The sequence below is a fragment of the Esox lucius genome, chromosome 6 (genome assembly GCF_011004845.1).
Source record: "Esox lucius isolate fEsoLuc1 chromosome 6, fEsoLuc1.pri, whole genome shotgun sequence".
NCBI classification, from domain to species: domain Eukaryota; kingdom Metazoa; phylum Chordata; class Actinopteri; order Esociformes; family Esocidae; genus Esox; species Esox lucius.
The window spans coordinates 26,555,728-26,570,943 of record NC_047574.1 but is presented as its reverse complement, the minus strand read 5'-3'; the positions used below and the strand labels follow the sequence as shown (position 1 = coordinate 26,570,943).

Here is a 15,216-nt window from a genome sequence, read left to right as displayed (position 1 = left end):
GTCAATCAGCCGGGCTGAAGTCACAGAGGTAGTCAAGAAACTCCTCGGTGGCAAGGCACCGGGGGTGGATGAGATCCACCCTGAGTACCTCGAGTCTCTGGATGTTGTGGGGCTGTCTTGGTTGACACGCCTGTGCAACATCGCGTGGCGGTCGGGGACAGTGCTTCTGGGATGGCAGACCGGGGTGGTGGTCCCTCTTTTTAAGAAGGGGGACCGGAGGGTGTGTTCCAACTACAGGGGGATCACACTTCTCAGCCCCCCCAGGAATGTCTATGCCAGGGTACTGGAGAGGAGAATACGGCCGATAGTAGAACCTCGGATTCAGGAGGAACAGTGTGGTTTTCATCTGGGCCGTGGAACACTGGACCAGCTCTATACCCTCTACGGGGTGCTGGAGGGTTCATGGGAGTTTGCCCAACCAATCCACATGTGTTTTTTGGATTTGGAGAAGGCATTCGACTGTGTCCCTCACAGCATCCTGTGGAGGGTGCTTCGGGAATATGGCGTCCTGGATCTTTTGCTAAGGGCTGTCAGGTCCCTGTACGACCGAAGCAGGAGCTTGGTCCGCATTGCCGGCAGTAAGTCAGACTTGTTCTATGTTCCATCTATGTTCCTACTCTCACCTATGGTCATGAGCTTTGGGTCATGACCGAAAGGACAAGATCCCGGATACAGGCGGCCGAAATGAGCTTTCTCCGCAGGGTGGCTGGGCGATCCCTGCGGGAGGAGCTCAGAGTAGGGCCGCTGCTCCTCCACATCGAGAGGGGTCAGCTGAGGTGGCTTGGGCATCTGTTTCGGATGCCTCCGGAACGCCTTCCTGGGAAGGTGTTCTGGGCCCGTCCCACCGGGAGGAGACCCCGGGGAAGACCTAGGACACACTGGAGGGACTATGTCTCCCGGCTGGCCTGGGAACGCCTCGGTGTCCCCCCGGAAGAGCTGGAGGAAGTGTCTAGGGAAAGGGAAGTCAGGGCATCTCTGCTTAGACTGCTGCCCCCTGCGACCCGGCCCCGGATAAGCGGAAGAAAATGGATGGAGCCATGTTGGTTGAATATGCCTTGAATTATAAGTTAGTGTCACCAGCAAATCACCCCCACACCATTACACTACAGTGGGTAGTGTAACCACATATATATGGTTCACCCACTCCGCATTTCACAAAGACGATTGAAACCAAAAATATCAAATTTGGATTAACCACACCAAATGACAGATATCCACTGGTCTAATTGTCATTTCTTGTAAGTCTTTACCCATGCAAGTCTGTTCTTGTTATTGATGTCCTTCAGCCTTAGTTTTGCAGCAATTTGGGTGGCTGTCTTCATGAGAACCAGTTTCATCACAGTGCTTAATGGTTTTTGCAACTACATTGAGACTTTCAAAGTTCCTTTCAAGATTAACTGACCTTCATGTCTTAAAGGAATGATGTACTGTTGTTTCTTGGCATAATATGGAGTACTACAGTACAGACAAAATTATAGTCATTTGTGTGCCAACCCCACCATGTCACAATGAAAACGAATTGGCTCAAACACATTAAGGAGGACAGATATTCCACAAATTACCTTTTAACAAGGCACACCTCTACCTCATGAAGCTGTTTGAGAGAATTCAAAGAGTGTGCAAATCTGTCATCAAGGCAACAGGTGACTATTTTGAAGAATCTACTAAATGAAATGTATTTTGATCTGTTTAACACATTTTTGGTTGCTGCATGATTCCATGTGTTATTTCATAGTTTTGATGTCTTCACTATTATTCAACAATGTATTGAATAATTGTATACATTTTAGTTACTCTTATTCAGCAACTATTATTCAACAATATTAAAAATAAAGAAATACTCTTGAATGAGTAGGTGTGTCCAAACATTTGACTGGTACTATATGCATATTATTTCTTTTTAAAACCATATTTCTCATTGACTAGGGAATGATCTAATTGAGTGGATTGTCAAATATTCTTAACCTATGAATGAATATCTTTAATCAAGTGAATGGATATTGTATAAACCATGCAAAAAACATGTTAATGATTGTAATCATTGACTTTAAAAGAATAGTGGACCCAAATTACTAAATAAAATATTCATTGTAAGCAGTCAATGGACCAGTATTAACAACAGTTCATGCTTTGGTTAAGTTTCCCTAGCAGTGTTTTCAAATACTAACATTATAGCGTTTGGATAGCCTGGTTAAGCAATTTGGAAGGTTGTTAGAATTACAGAGGTGATTATTATCTGTAATTCTGTCTTTGAGTAAGCCAATTAAAATGTATTGGTATACGGGTGTAAATTGGGTAAAATATCTCTTTAACACCTGTCTCATAAATGCTGTCTCATTAGGTTACCATCTATTAACATCTACTCAACCCCTCAATTCTCTCTCCTTTTCCTTCATTTGTCTATTGGACAACTTCAGAATCATCTCCCCTCTATGGTCAGCAACAGCTGAATGAAACTTTTCTGGACCATGGAGAAGGCCAGCAATTTCTGACCAAGGCTTTTCAAGTTATCCTGGAGGAGGTGCTATGTAAGGGCACAGACGTTAAAGAGAAGGTCTCACATTCCTACATAAAAATGTCTATAGTCTAACATTCCTTATTCTTTGCATTTCATATATTATTAGATTTGGTTGCAGCACAAGCCTTTTTTCGATAAATCATGAGTTACAGATACCTTCCCCAGTGGGCTATGTACAGTCGTGCTCAAAAGTTTGCGTACCTTTGGAGAATTGGTAATATATGTAAAGAAAACATGAGTGAGCAGGCAAACACGTCTTTTATTTCTTATGGGATTCACATTCAACTGTAGGTCATAACAGAATGACACAATGATATAACAAAACATGGCAACAAAGAAAAAAATGAACTGACCCCTGTTCAAAAGTCTGCATACATTTAGTTCTTAATATTGTGTATTGCCCCCTTTAGCATCAATGAGAGCATGCAGGCTATTGTAATAGTTGTTTATGAGGCCCAGAATTCTTGCAGGTGGTATAGCTGCCCATTTGGTTTGACAAAATGCCTCCAGGTTATACAAAGTCTTTGGTCGTCATGCATGAACTGCACATTTGAGATCTCCCCAAAGTAGCTTGATGATATATGGTCAGGAGACAGTGATGGCCACTCCAGAACCTTCAACATTTTCTGCTGTAAGCACGGGAGGGTCAACTTGGCCTTGTGCTTAGGGTCACTGTCGTGCTGGAAAGTCCAAGAGTGTCCCATGCACAGCTTTCGTGCAGAAGAATGCAAATAGTCTGCCAGTATTTTCAGATAACATGCTTTCCTGCCATCAATTTTCACAAGATTCCCTGTGACTTTAAAGCTTACCAGCCCCCACAAAAGATCAGTGAGCCATCACCATGCTTCACAGTGGGGATGGTATTCTGTTCACTATAGGCCTTGTTGACCTCTTTCCAAAACATTACGCTTATAGTTGTGACCATAAAGCTCAATTTTGGTCTTGTCACTCCAAATTACAGTGTGCCAGAAGCTGTGAGGCTTGTCAATGTGTTGTCAGGCATATTGTACCTGGGCTTTTTTGTGGCGTTGCCACAGTAAATGCTTCTTTCTGGCAACTCGACCATGCAGCTAATTTCTGTTCAAGTATCGTCGTATTGTGCTCCTTGAAACAACTACTCTGTCTTTTTCCAGAGCAGCCTCTATTTCTCCTGAAATTACCTGTGGGTTTTTCTTTGTATCCTGAACAATTCTTCTGGCAGTTTTGTCTAAAATCTTTCTTGGTCAAACTGACCTTGGCTTGCTATCAAGAGATTCCTGAATTTTCCACTTCTTAATAAATGATTGAACAGTACTAACTGGCATTTGCAAGGCTTTAGATATCTTTTTATATCCTTTTCCATCTTTATAAAGTTCTGTTACCTTGTTATGCAGGTCTTTTGAAATGTTCTTCTCCCCATGGCTCAGTATCTGGCCTGCTCAGTGCATCCACGTGAGAGCTAACAAACTCATTGACTATTTATACACAGACACTAATTAAAATGTAAAAAGCCACAGGTGTGGGAAATTCACCTTTAATTGCCATTTTCACCTGTGTGTGTCACCTTCTGTGTCTGTAACAAGGCCAAACAAATCTATGAACACAACTCTAATAAAAATTACTCTGAACCACTGCACTAATATTACATTTTAACTGTTTTCTTCACAACTGTCTGTGTGAATCATAATCATGTTACTATTCAGTACCATATTTTAATGGGTTTCTTTTTCACATATCCCCATTGCCAGGTATGTGATTGGAGGGAACCTGAAGATTTGGCTGCCCTGCTAGATCTGGAGCTGAGAGAAAATGGGGAGTCACAACACCAGCTGCTTAAGAGAGTACAGGACGTGGCCAAGTACAGTGTTAAGACCAGTACGGTTTGCACCATCCCTAGCTCTGGTCCAAGCTATTATGGCGGTTCACTGCTAACTGTAACACCTTGGATCAGAGCTACTCTGAAAATATAGGGAGACAATGGACAAAGCGAGATTAGTGTGGATGTAGTCATAGTTGGCTTTTAGTGAATGCAATTGCTTGGGGCTGTCCAGAACGCATAAACAACAATGAACGGCCTATTTCTTTCCAGATCATCCGCGGTTCTTCAATCAGCTCTTTGCAGGGGTGGACTACCATGCCTTGGCCGGACGATTCCTTACGGAGGCTCTAAACACTAGCCAGTAAGAGAGACTAATATGTACACTTGACATAGAATACCTATCTATCATGAAATATATATATGGTATGAGAAGGCTTGGGATGGACAGTTGTACTATTTACAGGTATACCTATGAGGTAGCTCCGGTGTTTGTCCTGATGGAAGAGGAGGTGCTCTCCAAGCTACGTTCCCTGGTTGGCTGGACACATGGAGACGGCATCTTCTGCCCCGGCGGTACTGTGTCCAACATGTATGCCATGAACCTAGCACGCTTTCGGGCATTCCCAGAAGTGAAAGTAAAAGGACAGTGGGCGCTCCCTCGACTTGCTGTCTTTGCATCTCAAGAGGTGTGGCAAACAAACAGCATCGTACATAAGTAAAGCATTGTTCATATTTCAATTAATTCATTCATATATTCCTCCATTTTACCCTAACTTTCCTACAGAGCCACTACTCTGTGATGAAAGCAGCTGCATTTCAGGGTATTGGGACCGAGAATGTGTTTAAGGTCAATGTGGATGACAGGTAAAATGATGGTAGTAAAAAGACTAATCACTATATATTCTATACATGATTAACTGTGGAGATTTAAACACATGCTCTCTGTTGTCCTTCAGGGGCTGTATGAATCCAGAGGACCTTTGTGAGAAAATTGAACTGGCGAAATCTCAAGCAAGTTTACTTTTATTTTGTAATTTACTATGTAAATAAATAATTGTACTGTAAGAAACAAGAACAAATAGATTGCCTCCTAGGAATGGACAATCAGAGATACCTGGTGAATTCATGGTCCTGTATCAGCATTCCAAGTAGTTTATTTTCAATTCCTAGTAGTTAATCATTAAACCACATACCACACTACAAATCCCTCAATAATAATAAGACCAAAAATATTCAGTTTTATAGCACTATTTATTACATAAATTAATACATATCTCAAAGTGTTAATTTGTCATTAACTTTTCTTCACTGACCAGGGGGCAGTGCCTTTCTTTGTCCATGCTACATCAGGAACAACAGTCAAAGGGGCCTTTGACCCCTTGGAATCCATCGCTGACATCTGTGAAAGACTGGGATTATGGATGCATGTCGATGTGAGTTCTTCTTAAAGTATTTTTTCACACCCAAATCAAATTACATCCGATATCATAAGACCACAAAAGCAGTTATCTCTCAAGATAATTCATGACAGCATCTAGAAGTAATGGAATAATTTATTTCATGTCCATCATCTATTCCATTGATTTTGAGCTGAATACTGACTGGTGATTTCTTGTGGTTTGGCACAGGCAGCCTGGGGAGGGAGTGTGCTCCTCTCAAACGAACATAGACATCTCATGAAAGGAGTTGAGAGGTAAGAGTCAAAAATAGTTTTGCGAGTTTTCTATTTTGCACAAAACCTCTAAAAGTAAAAATAAGATCTGCCATGACAATCTTATCCAGTCTTCTGTATGGCCCAACATATTGCAATGATGCAAGAGGAAAATGTATTGAATGTGTTTGTAATCAGAGCCGATTCAGTGACTTGGAATCCACACAAGATGATGCTGACAGGCTTGCAGTGTTCAGCCATTCTGCTCAAGGACACCACGGTAAGAAAAAATAATTGCCCTACACCAGATTCCACACCAGGTAGTTCTTTTAAATTGTAGTGGCATTTGCATCCTTAAAAAATAAATGTTAAAAATCATTAAAAGAATTGAACATTATTCATGGTTTGGTTAATATTAATATGTAACTAATTTTTGCATGCCGGACAACCTACTGCCTGCTAACCAAATGAATGTTTCGGATGCCAGATTTGGGAGGGGGGTGGGTACTGCAGGCTCAAAGAACATACTCTCTCTTGTTCTCCCTCTTGCAAAGTAAATTGGTTAATTTAACATTTTCGGATTTTGTAGGTCCGAAGAAACAAACTTGGCAGTTTCAAAGCTATGGAATTCACATTTTTAAGTGTTATGGTATTAATATATATGTGCCACCAAAACTGCAAATTTCCTCAAGCGATACAAATAATTTCCACATTTCACTGCAAGAAACAGGGCATCTACATTTCCTGGTTGTAAACAAACCACAATATCCAGAATTCATAAAGATTTTATAGTATTTTTATACTTTCAAAAATCACAAGCAACCGCTGTTTTGCAATCTCAGAACAACTAGCTAGCTAGCTTGCGAGCTCCCGAGAATCTGTAAAAACTATGTACCTTCTTCGTTTTGAAATGTCCACCTTCGAGAGGTGGAACACAATTTGACAAGAAAGTAGGGATCCCGTCAGGTTGTAGTTTTACAAAACCTGAGAAAACTTGTCAATTTGGTTATCCAATGTCTACTAATGTGCTACTATAACCAATGTCAATGTCCTGTTAGTAACATCTTAGCTTCCTCCACTGACATTTCCTATGGCCCCACACGGGGCGCAAGCTTTTGGTCCTCTGCTTCACACGTGACCAGTCCAACCATTTGAGGTATACAAACAGTACCAATTGGATAGCTCCTTTGTGTGAGCTTACAGTACATGCTTAATTCTGTTACACCACCGCAATTCAAAACATTATCATTAGACTCCTGTCTATCATTATATTATGCCAAAAAAGGAATCCTGACATTTGAATCATGCAAGACTTGTTCTAAATCTCCGCGATTTCGGACCCCTGGTAGACTTGCTGTCTCCAATACATACATGCTAATCGCAAACTTTACTCAACAAAATGCAACAATAAAAACCAATGATTGATTGCAACCCCTCTTCCACAGGACCTGTTGAAACACTGCCACTGTGCCGACGCAACATACCTATTCCAGCAGGACAAGTTCTATGACAAGAGTCTGGACACTGGGGACAAGTCGATACAGTGTGGCCGGAAGGTTGACTGCCTGAAGCTGTGGCTAATGTGGAAGGCTGTGGGTTCTAAAGGCTTGGAAGGGCGTGTGGACAGGGCTTTCGCCCATGTAAGGTACAAACCTCCCAGACCTATAGCTGAAATTCAGGGCAGTCTAATTTCTCATTTTAAAAAAACATCACAGCACTCATTCAAAGGTTCTTATTGAATCCATGTCAATGAGAGATGTCTAAAATCGAATGGAACAATAATCTAAATTATCCCACTCATAGATATCTGGTGGAGGAGATGAAGAGAAGAGAGGGCTTTCAACTTATATGGGAGGTGAGTCAATTGTGTTTTTTAAATACAATCTACTCCCCCTGTTTTATTCTCATCCACTGTGTTAAAATGCTTTTGTCCTGTTGATTAGCCTGAGTTTGTGAACGTGTGTTTCTGGTTCATACCGCCGAGTTTGAGGGGAGATGAGAACAGTCCAGACTACCAAGACAGACTGTCAAAGGTTGGTGTTTGTGTGAGGTGCTAATGATACCAGACATATTTTTGAAGTTCAATTGATGCTATGAATTTGAAATGTAAACCAGTTAGTATCTGCCTCCATGGCTGACAATGCAGTGACCTTGAATCTGTATGGCCAGGTGGCTCCAACAATCAAGGAGCGAATGATGAAGCAGGGGACCATGATGGTGGGCTACCAGCCCCATGGCGGACGGGTCAACTTCTTCCGCATGATAGTGATCTCACCACAGGTCTCCCATGAAGATATGACCTTCTTCCTGGATGAGATCGAGAGACTAGGGAAGGATCTGTGATTCTACTTGCATCTCTGTTTATGTCTTTGATTTCTCCCACTCTAAGTCTCAGATATCAGTCCATTTCGTGTGTGTGTGTGTGCTTTATTTTGCGTAATATTTTACATTTTTCATCAGTCCAATGCCTGTTAGACTTGGAATGGCACTAATTGTGGACAAAGTGCTTAATAAAATGTTTGAAATATGGTGTGTGACCCTAATTAACCACGTCCGGAGGACGCGGCGTCCATGATTCCTAAAAATTTTCACATTCTGATGTCAGACCACAGGACAGTTTTCTACTTCGCCTTCAGCCCATCTTAAATGAGTTCTGGCCCAGAGAAGGCGGTGGCTTTTCTGGATCTTGTTTGTATGGCTTCTTTGCATGGTGGAGTTTTAACTTGCATTTGTGGATGCAGCGATGTACTGTGTTTACAGACAATGAGTTCATGCATGATTTCCACAACAGAATCGGATCTGTTTTTAATGCAATGAAACCTGAGTGCCCGAAGATCACGGCCATCCCATATTGGTTTTTGGCCTTTTTCCTTGCATACAGCGATTTCTCCGGATTCTCTAAATCTTTTAAAGATATTATGTAATGCAGATGATGAGATCCCCAAACTTTTTGCAATTTTAGGTTGAGAAATGTTATTCTTAAATTGCTGCACTATTTGCCCACGCAGTCTTTTACAGACCCACACAGAAAACTCACACAAAACATATCCGGAAATAATTAAGAGAACCCTGCACCTTTTTCTTTCCTTTCCAAAAAAGTCAAAAAGGAAGGTTTTGAGTGAGGACCAGAAGAAATAAAGAGACAACTGCAAATTGAATGCTTCTGTTCCTCACTCAAAATTTCCTTTTCAAAGTTTTTGGCCAAGGCTCACCCCTGTCCACTGCCGAAAGCGCCTTCAATGGACACGTCAGCATCAGAACTGGACCACGGAGCAATGGAAGGTGGTATGGTCTGATGAATCACATTTTCTTTTACATCACATGGATGGCCAGGTGAGTGTGCGTTGCTTACTTGGAGAACACATGGCACCAGGATGCACCATGAGACAAAGGCAAGCCGGCAGAGGCAATGTCATACTTTGGGCAATGTTCTACTGGGAAACCTTGGGTCCTGCCATTTGTGGATGTTACTTTGACACATACCACCTACCTGAGCATTGTTGCAGACCATGTGCACCCTTTCATGGCAAAAGTATTCCTTTCAGCAGGATAATGGTTCAAGAATGGTTTCAGGTACAAAACAACAACAAGTTCAGGGTGTTGACTTGGCCTCCAAATAAACGTTTAGTAAATACCCCAAGGTTTTGACTTGAGTCACTGTCAAGCAGCATATAGCACCTTTTTCTGTTTCAATATAATGAACCACTTTGTACTCCAAGTTTACATTAAAAAAATATAGTTTTCTCATTATGAAAACAATATGCATATATTTTAACACTATAATGAAAGCCATTCCTCTCTGTAAAAGCACTTCAAAGAAACGACTAGATAACATGAACAACAGGAAACTATACAAATACGGAAATGTATCATTAAGATGTTAAATGCTTATTACCAAGTATAATTTTGTCATTTATGTATTTAAGATATTAAAACATATTTGAAAACAGCCAAAATCGAATATGTGAATATAAGTATGAAATATATGGCCATACATTAGTAATACATATAATACATATATTAGTATATAATATATATATATATATATAGACATTAAAAATATATGTTTTTCAAAATATGTCAATATATAATACTTCCGTGTGGGGAGTGGTGAACCCCTTCCCATTCTCACTTCTGACAGACCCATCCTCTTCGGAATTATCTTTTAATACCCAATACCTGGCCTGTTGCCAATTGACCTAATTAACAATGTGATATTCTACCAGGTTTAGCTTTCTCGCATTACACAACTTTTCTAGTCATTTATTCCCTCTGTCCCAACTTTGTTGAATCATGTTGCTGGCATCAAATTCAATATGGGCATACATTTTTCAAGAAACAATAAAATGTCTCAGTTTCAAAATTGTATATGTTGTCTTCGTACAATTTTATATTGAATCTAGGGTTTAAATGATTTGCACATCATGGCATTCTGTTTTTATTTACATTTTACACAGTGTCCCAACTGTTTTGGAAACGGGGTTGTATAATATATTTCTGTCTTTACATATTGTTAACTGGTTGCACATGATGTAACAGAACATATCTTAGGAGAAATATCCTGAACTAATGCAGAGGGAATCCTAAAAAGTTCTGATATGTGGAAACAGAGAGACAGCCAGGCAGGCAGACAGTGGTCTGAGGCTGAACCATGTCGACATCATGGACATGGATCTGTAGAAGTCTGCACAGCAGTAAACCGTTAATTTGAGAGGTCCAACCTGCCTTGATTAAAGTTGGTGCCTGTGGTAGAAGGGTGAATGTGTTATCAATCTGTGCACTCATGTTAATGTTTGAGCAGTGTGCGTGTATGTGGCCAGTGTAGACATAAGGCATAGCAGCTGACTGGGTGTGATGCATAAATACTCAGCTGGGGTCACAAGTCCACAAATGAGTATTATCTGGGTCACTTCCTGCCATCATGCATGTTGACTCAGTGAGCCTCAGTTCACTGCACCCTGGTCGCTTTAGCAATTGGGACTGCCACAGAGAAAGACCACACCTAAATCTCTCTGAGGGACAGGGGCAGTTTATCTTCCTGTGTGACATGAAACAATATGGGAAATCCCACTTAGGCTTGCCCCAAGAGTTTCCAAATATGCAGGTGGTTTGAAAATTAATCTTACTAATGACTTCAAATGTTAAAGTAGCTGCCCCCTGAACTCTCATCCTAAAAGTTCTTATTCTGTTAACTCATAGCCAAATTTTGTTGTTGACTCATTCCATACTTGTAATGTTGGCTAAAGCACAACCTGGAGACATGAAACATTAAAAATGTTACCTCATAGAAGAATGACTCACCAATAAGATGCCTATTCAAATGAATACTTTCTTATGATGTATCTGCCTAGACCATTTGGATGTCAGGGTATGCCCACAGCATTCTAAACCAGAAAAGTGCCTTCATGACATGGTTCAATTTCATGTTTGGGATACAAACCTAATTCATAAACAATAAACACATCCGGAAACTTCCAGTTACTTAAAGCAAGTCTTCTCCAGAGCAATCTGATCAGGTCACCTAAAGTCTAAATTATTCAAGGCAGCAGTTAGTGTAAACAGAACTGATTGGTGTGCTTTCTATAAATGTCAGTGCGCACAATAATTTTAGCAATAAACCACAAATGATCACAATCCAGAATCAATAAACAGATGTGATAAAAAGCAAAGCCTTGAACTCATCAATACAATACACGCCAGCAAGGTACACTTGAGCCAAGGCATCAAGGACAGAAGACAGATCTCTGTTTATGAAGTTCTGGACATATGCCAGAATCTGTGTTTGTATAGCAGGGCCATTTGCCTTGCAGCTCTTTACTAGTAGCAGGTGGGCTATTTCAAACAAACAGCCTCTAGGCCCGGATCAGCTTCCTTTTATTCCAGGTGCTGCTGAAGAGAAAACAGCCCTTTAATGTCGCAATGAGTTTATACTGTAACTCCAGTAAGGAATGGTGTAAACTGTCATCAAGGGAACAATAGAATAATAACATGCCGAAAGTTTGAAGTTGCATATCAGCGTTTGAATCATAACTGTTTTACACAATAACCTAGGCCTATCCATTTTTCAGAACATCCCCTAGATAAAACAAAGGTTTCGCATCAGACCCCAAAACAAAATATCCGGTTTGAATTTAGTCAAGGCAGGGCTGTTTCCCAGTGTCCTCCAGAGCTCACCAATCCAAGGCCTCATTAAAATAGAATTACAGCCACAGCTTGCATGGAGGCATTTCATTAGCATTAACCACAAACAGCATCCTACCGCCATGTGCTTGTCTATACAGCCCAGACTTGTGTGTGTATGTATATATCCATTGAAGCACATGCAGCTCAAGGGGAAAATAAGTTCCAAGCACCAAATCATATTTGGTGGAATAAATACAGTGTGTACAACTGCTTGGATCCTACTAAAGGGCAATTCCACCCCTTTGCAAACTCATTTTCATGACCTCCAGCAAGATTTCAGTTTTTACATGAGCATACAGTGAGTGGGTTGTTGTCGAAAGCACATGCAAGTGTAGTTCAATGTCAGGAAGTATGGGGATTAAGAAGCAGTGTGTGTTGGTTGAGTGAGCATGTGTGTTTTTATATAAACAGTGGAGCTGTTTGGGCTTGAAGGTGTTTGTTTCCTGGCTCAAGTGGACAGGTTGTGGCATGCAGGACCAAACTTAAAGCCTATTAAGAGCGTTTTTACAGTACCATTTATTTAATTAGATGAACAAGACTTGCTGCCAGATTTGCATTGGGGATACATTTTTGAAAATGTCACATTTGAAAGTAATGTAGAGCACATTTTTGGACAAACAGTTTCTGCGCTACTGAGGTCTAAAGGTGATGTCTTGCTCAGTGTGTATTAGAGTGGAATGAACAATGACGTAGGACGTCTGGTTCTCTAGCCCCTGTTAGCGCCAATCCACAGAAAAAACATAATTTTGTCATTGGGTAACAACTAAACATATCACACTGGTGCCAAATTATACTATGAACAGCACTTGTTCGATTAGGAGTGCATTGTTAGTTACCAGGTAAACAACATTGCCAGTGAATTTAAGTGCCTTCCAGGTCAGTGGTCTGGACAAAGCTCTGCGCACGCGTTCCGCCTTACAGCGCATGAAGAGTTTCTCATTGCTAGTGTAAATATTTTTATTTTATTTACATATTACATGAAAACATATCTAACGTCTGCACCGCGTGGCACGGCAGCTCTCCCTCCTCTCCGACGCTACACCTCGTCGGTATACTAACCACGGGTTGGAGACTGATGGCAGCAGCGCTCCCCGAGGACTCACCTGTTACCCATCACTAATTAGTTGTGCATATATGTGTTTTTTTTCCACTGTACCTCACGGACGACTGTTTGTATGTTCGACACCGTGATGTGCTGTTATATATCATAAATCGTTATTCCTCATTTTTGGTTTCCTTCCTTTTTTCCTCACCTTTACGCACTCGATTCACTCGCACCGCCACAACATGGCTATTTAAATGATATTGTCACACCTTTTGTTTGCAGTCTGTGTTTTTTACACTAGACTTGTTTCATTGAGGTTCATGAAACTTGATGCCAGATTTGCGTCGGCTCTGGGGCATAAAATTTTTTATAAAAATACCAAGCAGACTAGTTTACCTTGATTTTGGATCACGATTACAAGTGGAAAGGATATAAGCATGTTTCAAAGAGCGTTCATTATTGGGGAATGGATGGCAGGAGCTTCAGTCACAAAGACAGGACAGTTGGCTAGCGTCTCAATAGGAAAAGTGACTGATGTTACATCTGCAGTAAGATCTATGGGACAGACATCAGTAAATAGGGTCAGAAATTGTGGTTGAATGCACACATTCGATTACCGCGATGCTCGTGCTTTACTGCAATATGAACGTAAAAAATGATGACTGAGAATGTCAATGCATGATGGGATCAGACTGTGTAAGCAAGAACACTCCGTGGAGAACTACACGGAGGGATATTTCAGTAGTGTTGCAGTGTATAATCTCATCACAAGTTCTTTCCTTATATATGTGTAGATGTTTTGTATTAACAAGTGTTTGTGGAGTGTAAATGTGTGTGAATGTGGGCAAAGCCTAATGTGTGGATATATTCTGTACTGGAGGGTTCTGTGTGCTGTGCTTTTTACAAAATGGCTCCTGCACAAGGGAAAATTGAAGCTACGACTAAGGCTGCTAGGAAGATTTTGACAATGAATGCAAGCTGATATTACAATTCCTGAAAGGAATAAACCTATTATCCACTGGTCATTACCTTTATTCTGCAGGTCCACTCATACAGTCTCTTTTTTTGAAGGGTGTGAGTAAGTTTCCTGTGCCCCTCTGGGCATTACCTAGAATAAATAAACACATTCTTGGAACCAACGGGTGCAACCAGACTCAAGGCAAGGTTTAGAAAATGCTGCATGCCTGCATTCCTTCCCGTTATTGCACCTGTGTAGAATGGGGTCTGGTAGGGGAATGGTGCTAGGCAACAGAGTCAGCCAACAGCACGATGGTCAGCACCAGGGATGTCACTAGAAGATCATGGATCCCCCCCATCCCCCTAAACCTTGTTTTCCAGGGTCTGAGCATACTGCCCAAAACATATTTTCAGCGTGTATTTTTGGAGTACCAATGGGTGTAAAATCTATCAAAATAAGGTTACTTTTGTTCAAGGTTGGCTAACAGTATACCTGTCTCATAGTTTGTGTTAGACACTGATCTAATATTACTTACATTCTAAGTGAAAAAATGTAAATCCACTCTGTCTTTTTCCATCCATCACCAACAAAAGTCACAGAAACAGCTGTACTATGTAGCCAAAATACTTTTGTCAACTATAGTTTATAGTAAATGAAAATCTACATATTATATTCTGTTTCTAAGCAAGATTTCTATGAATCACTCTGGATCATTTCAAAAACAGATTCAGTCATTAGCCCATTTATCTTGGAATAATGTCATATTTTTTTTAATCATTATTAAAAAAGTAAACATTTATCAACACATGGCGATCTCCCTTCGTCTTAACGGAATACGTTGCAATACACAATGCAATACACAATGCAATACTAAAGCCCCCCTAAAATAGGCCTAGCACTAGCGACATCCCTGGTCAGCATTATTCCGTCAGGCAAATGCAGTAAAAACCCTGAAAACATAAAAATATCCACCCAACTACAATACTGATGGTGGAAAAAACACGTATCGTAAAAGCATAAATGACAGTAAGTCAGTAGAGGGAGTACAGGCCACGCCCTGAAT

General features: G+C 40.8%; 2 protein-coding genes across 5 annotated transcripts in view; one reads left to right on the top strand and one right to left on the bottom strand.

Annotated features, from left to right (window-relative positions):
- The window catches only part of csad (cysteine sulfinic acid decarboxylase), a 30,216-nt gene extending 21,720 nt beyond the window's left edge, over positions 1–8,496 (top strand). For all 4 annotated transcript variants that reach the window (XM_010870255.2, XM_020047577.1, XM_020047576.2 and 1 more), the window contains exons 3-15: positions 2,418–2,554; positions 4,246–4,372; positions 4,587–4,677; positions 4,780–5,002; positions 5,101–5,180; positions 5,273–5,327; positions 5,633–5,749; positions 5,945–6,009; positions 6,166–6,247; positions 7,413–7,612; positions 7,771–7,822; positions 7,911–8,000; positions 8,137–8,496. In XM_010870255.2, the coding sequence (XP_010868557.1) occupies positions 2,418–2,554; positions 4,246–4,372; positions 4,587–4,677; positions 4,780–5,002; positions 5,101–5,180; positions 5,273–5,327; positions 5,633–5,749; positions 5,945–6,009; positions 6,166–6,247; positions 7,413–7,612; positions 7,771–7,822; positions 7,911–8,000; positions 8,137–8,310 (1,493 nt within the window). In that variant the 3' untranslated portion in view covers positions 8,311–8,496. The remainder of the gene's footprint in view (positions 1–2,417; positions 2,555–4,245; positions 4,373–4,586; positions 4,678–4,779; positions 5,003–5,100; positions 5,181–5,272; positions 5,328–5,632; positions 5,750–5,944; positions 6,010–6,165; positions 6,248–7,412; positions 7,613–7,770; positions 7,823–7,910; positions 8,001–8,136) is intronic.
- The window catches only part of pwwp2b (PWWP domain containing 2B), a 52,646-nt gene that overhangs the window by 27,186 nt on the left and 10,244 nt on the right, over positions 1–15,216 (bottom strand). The window lies entirely within an intron of this gene.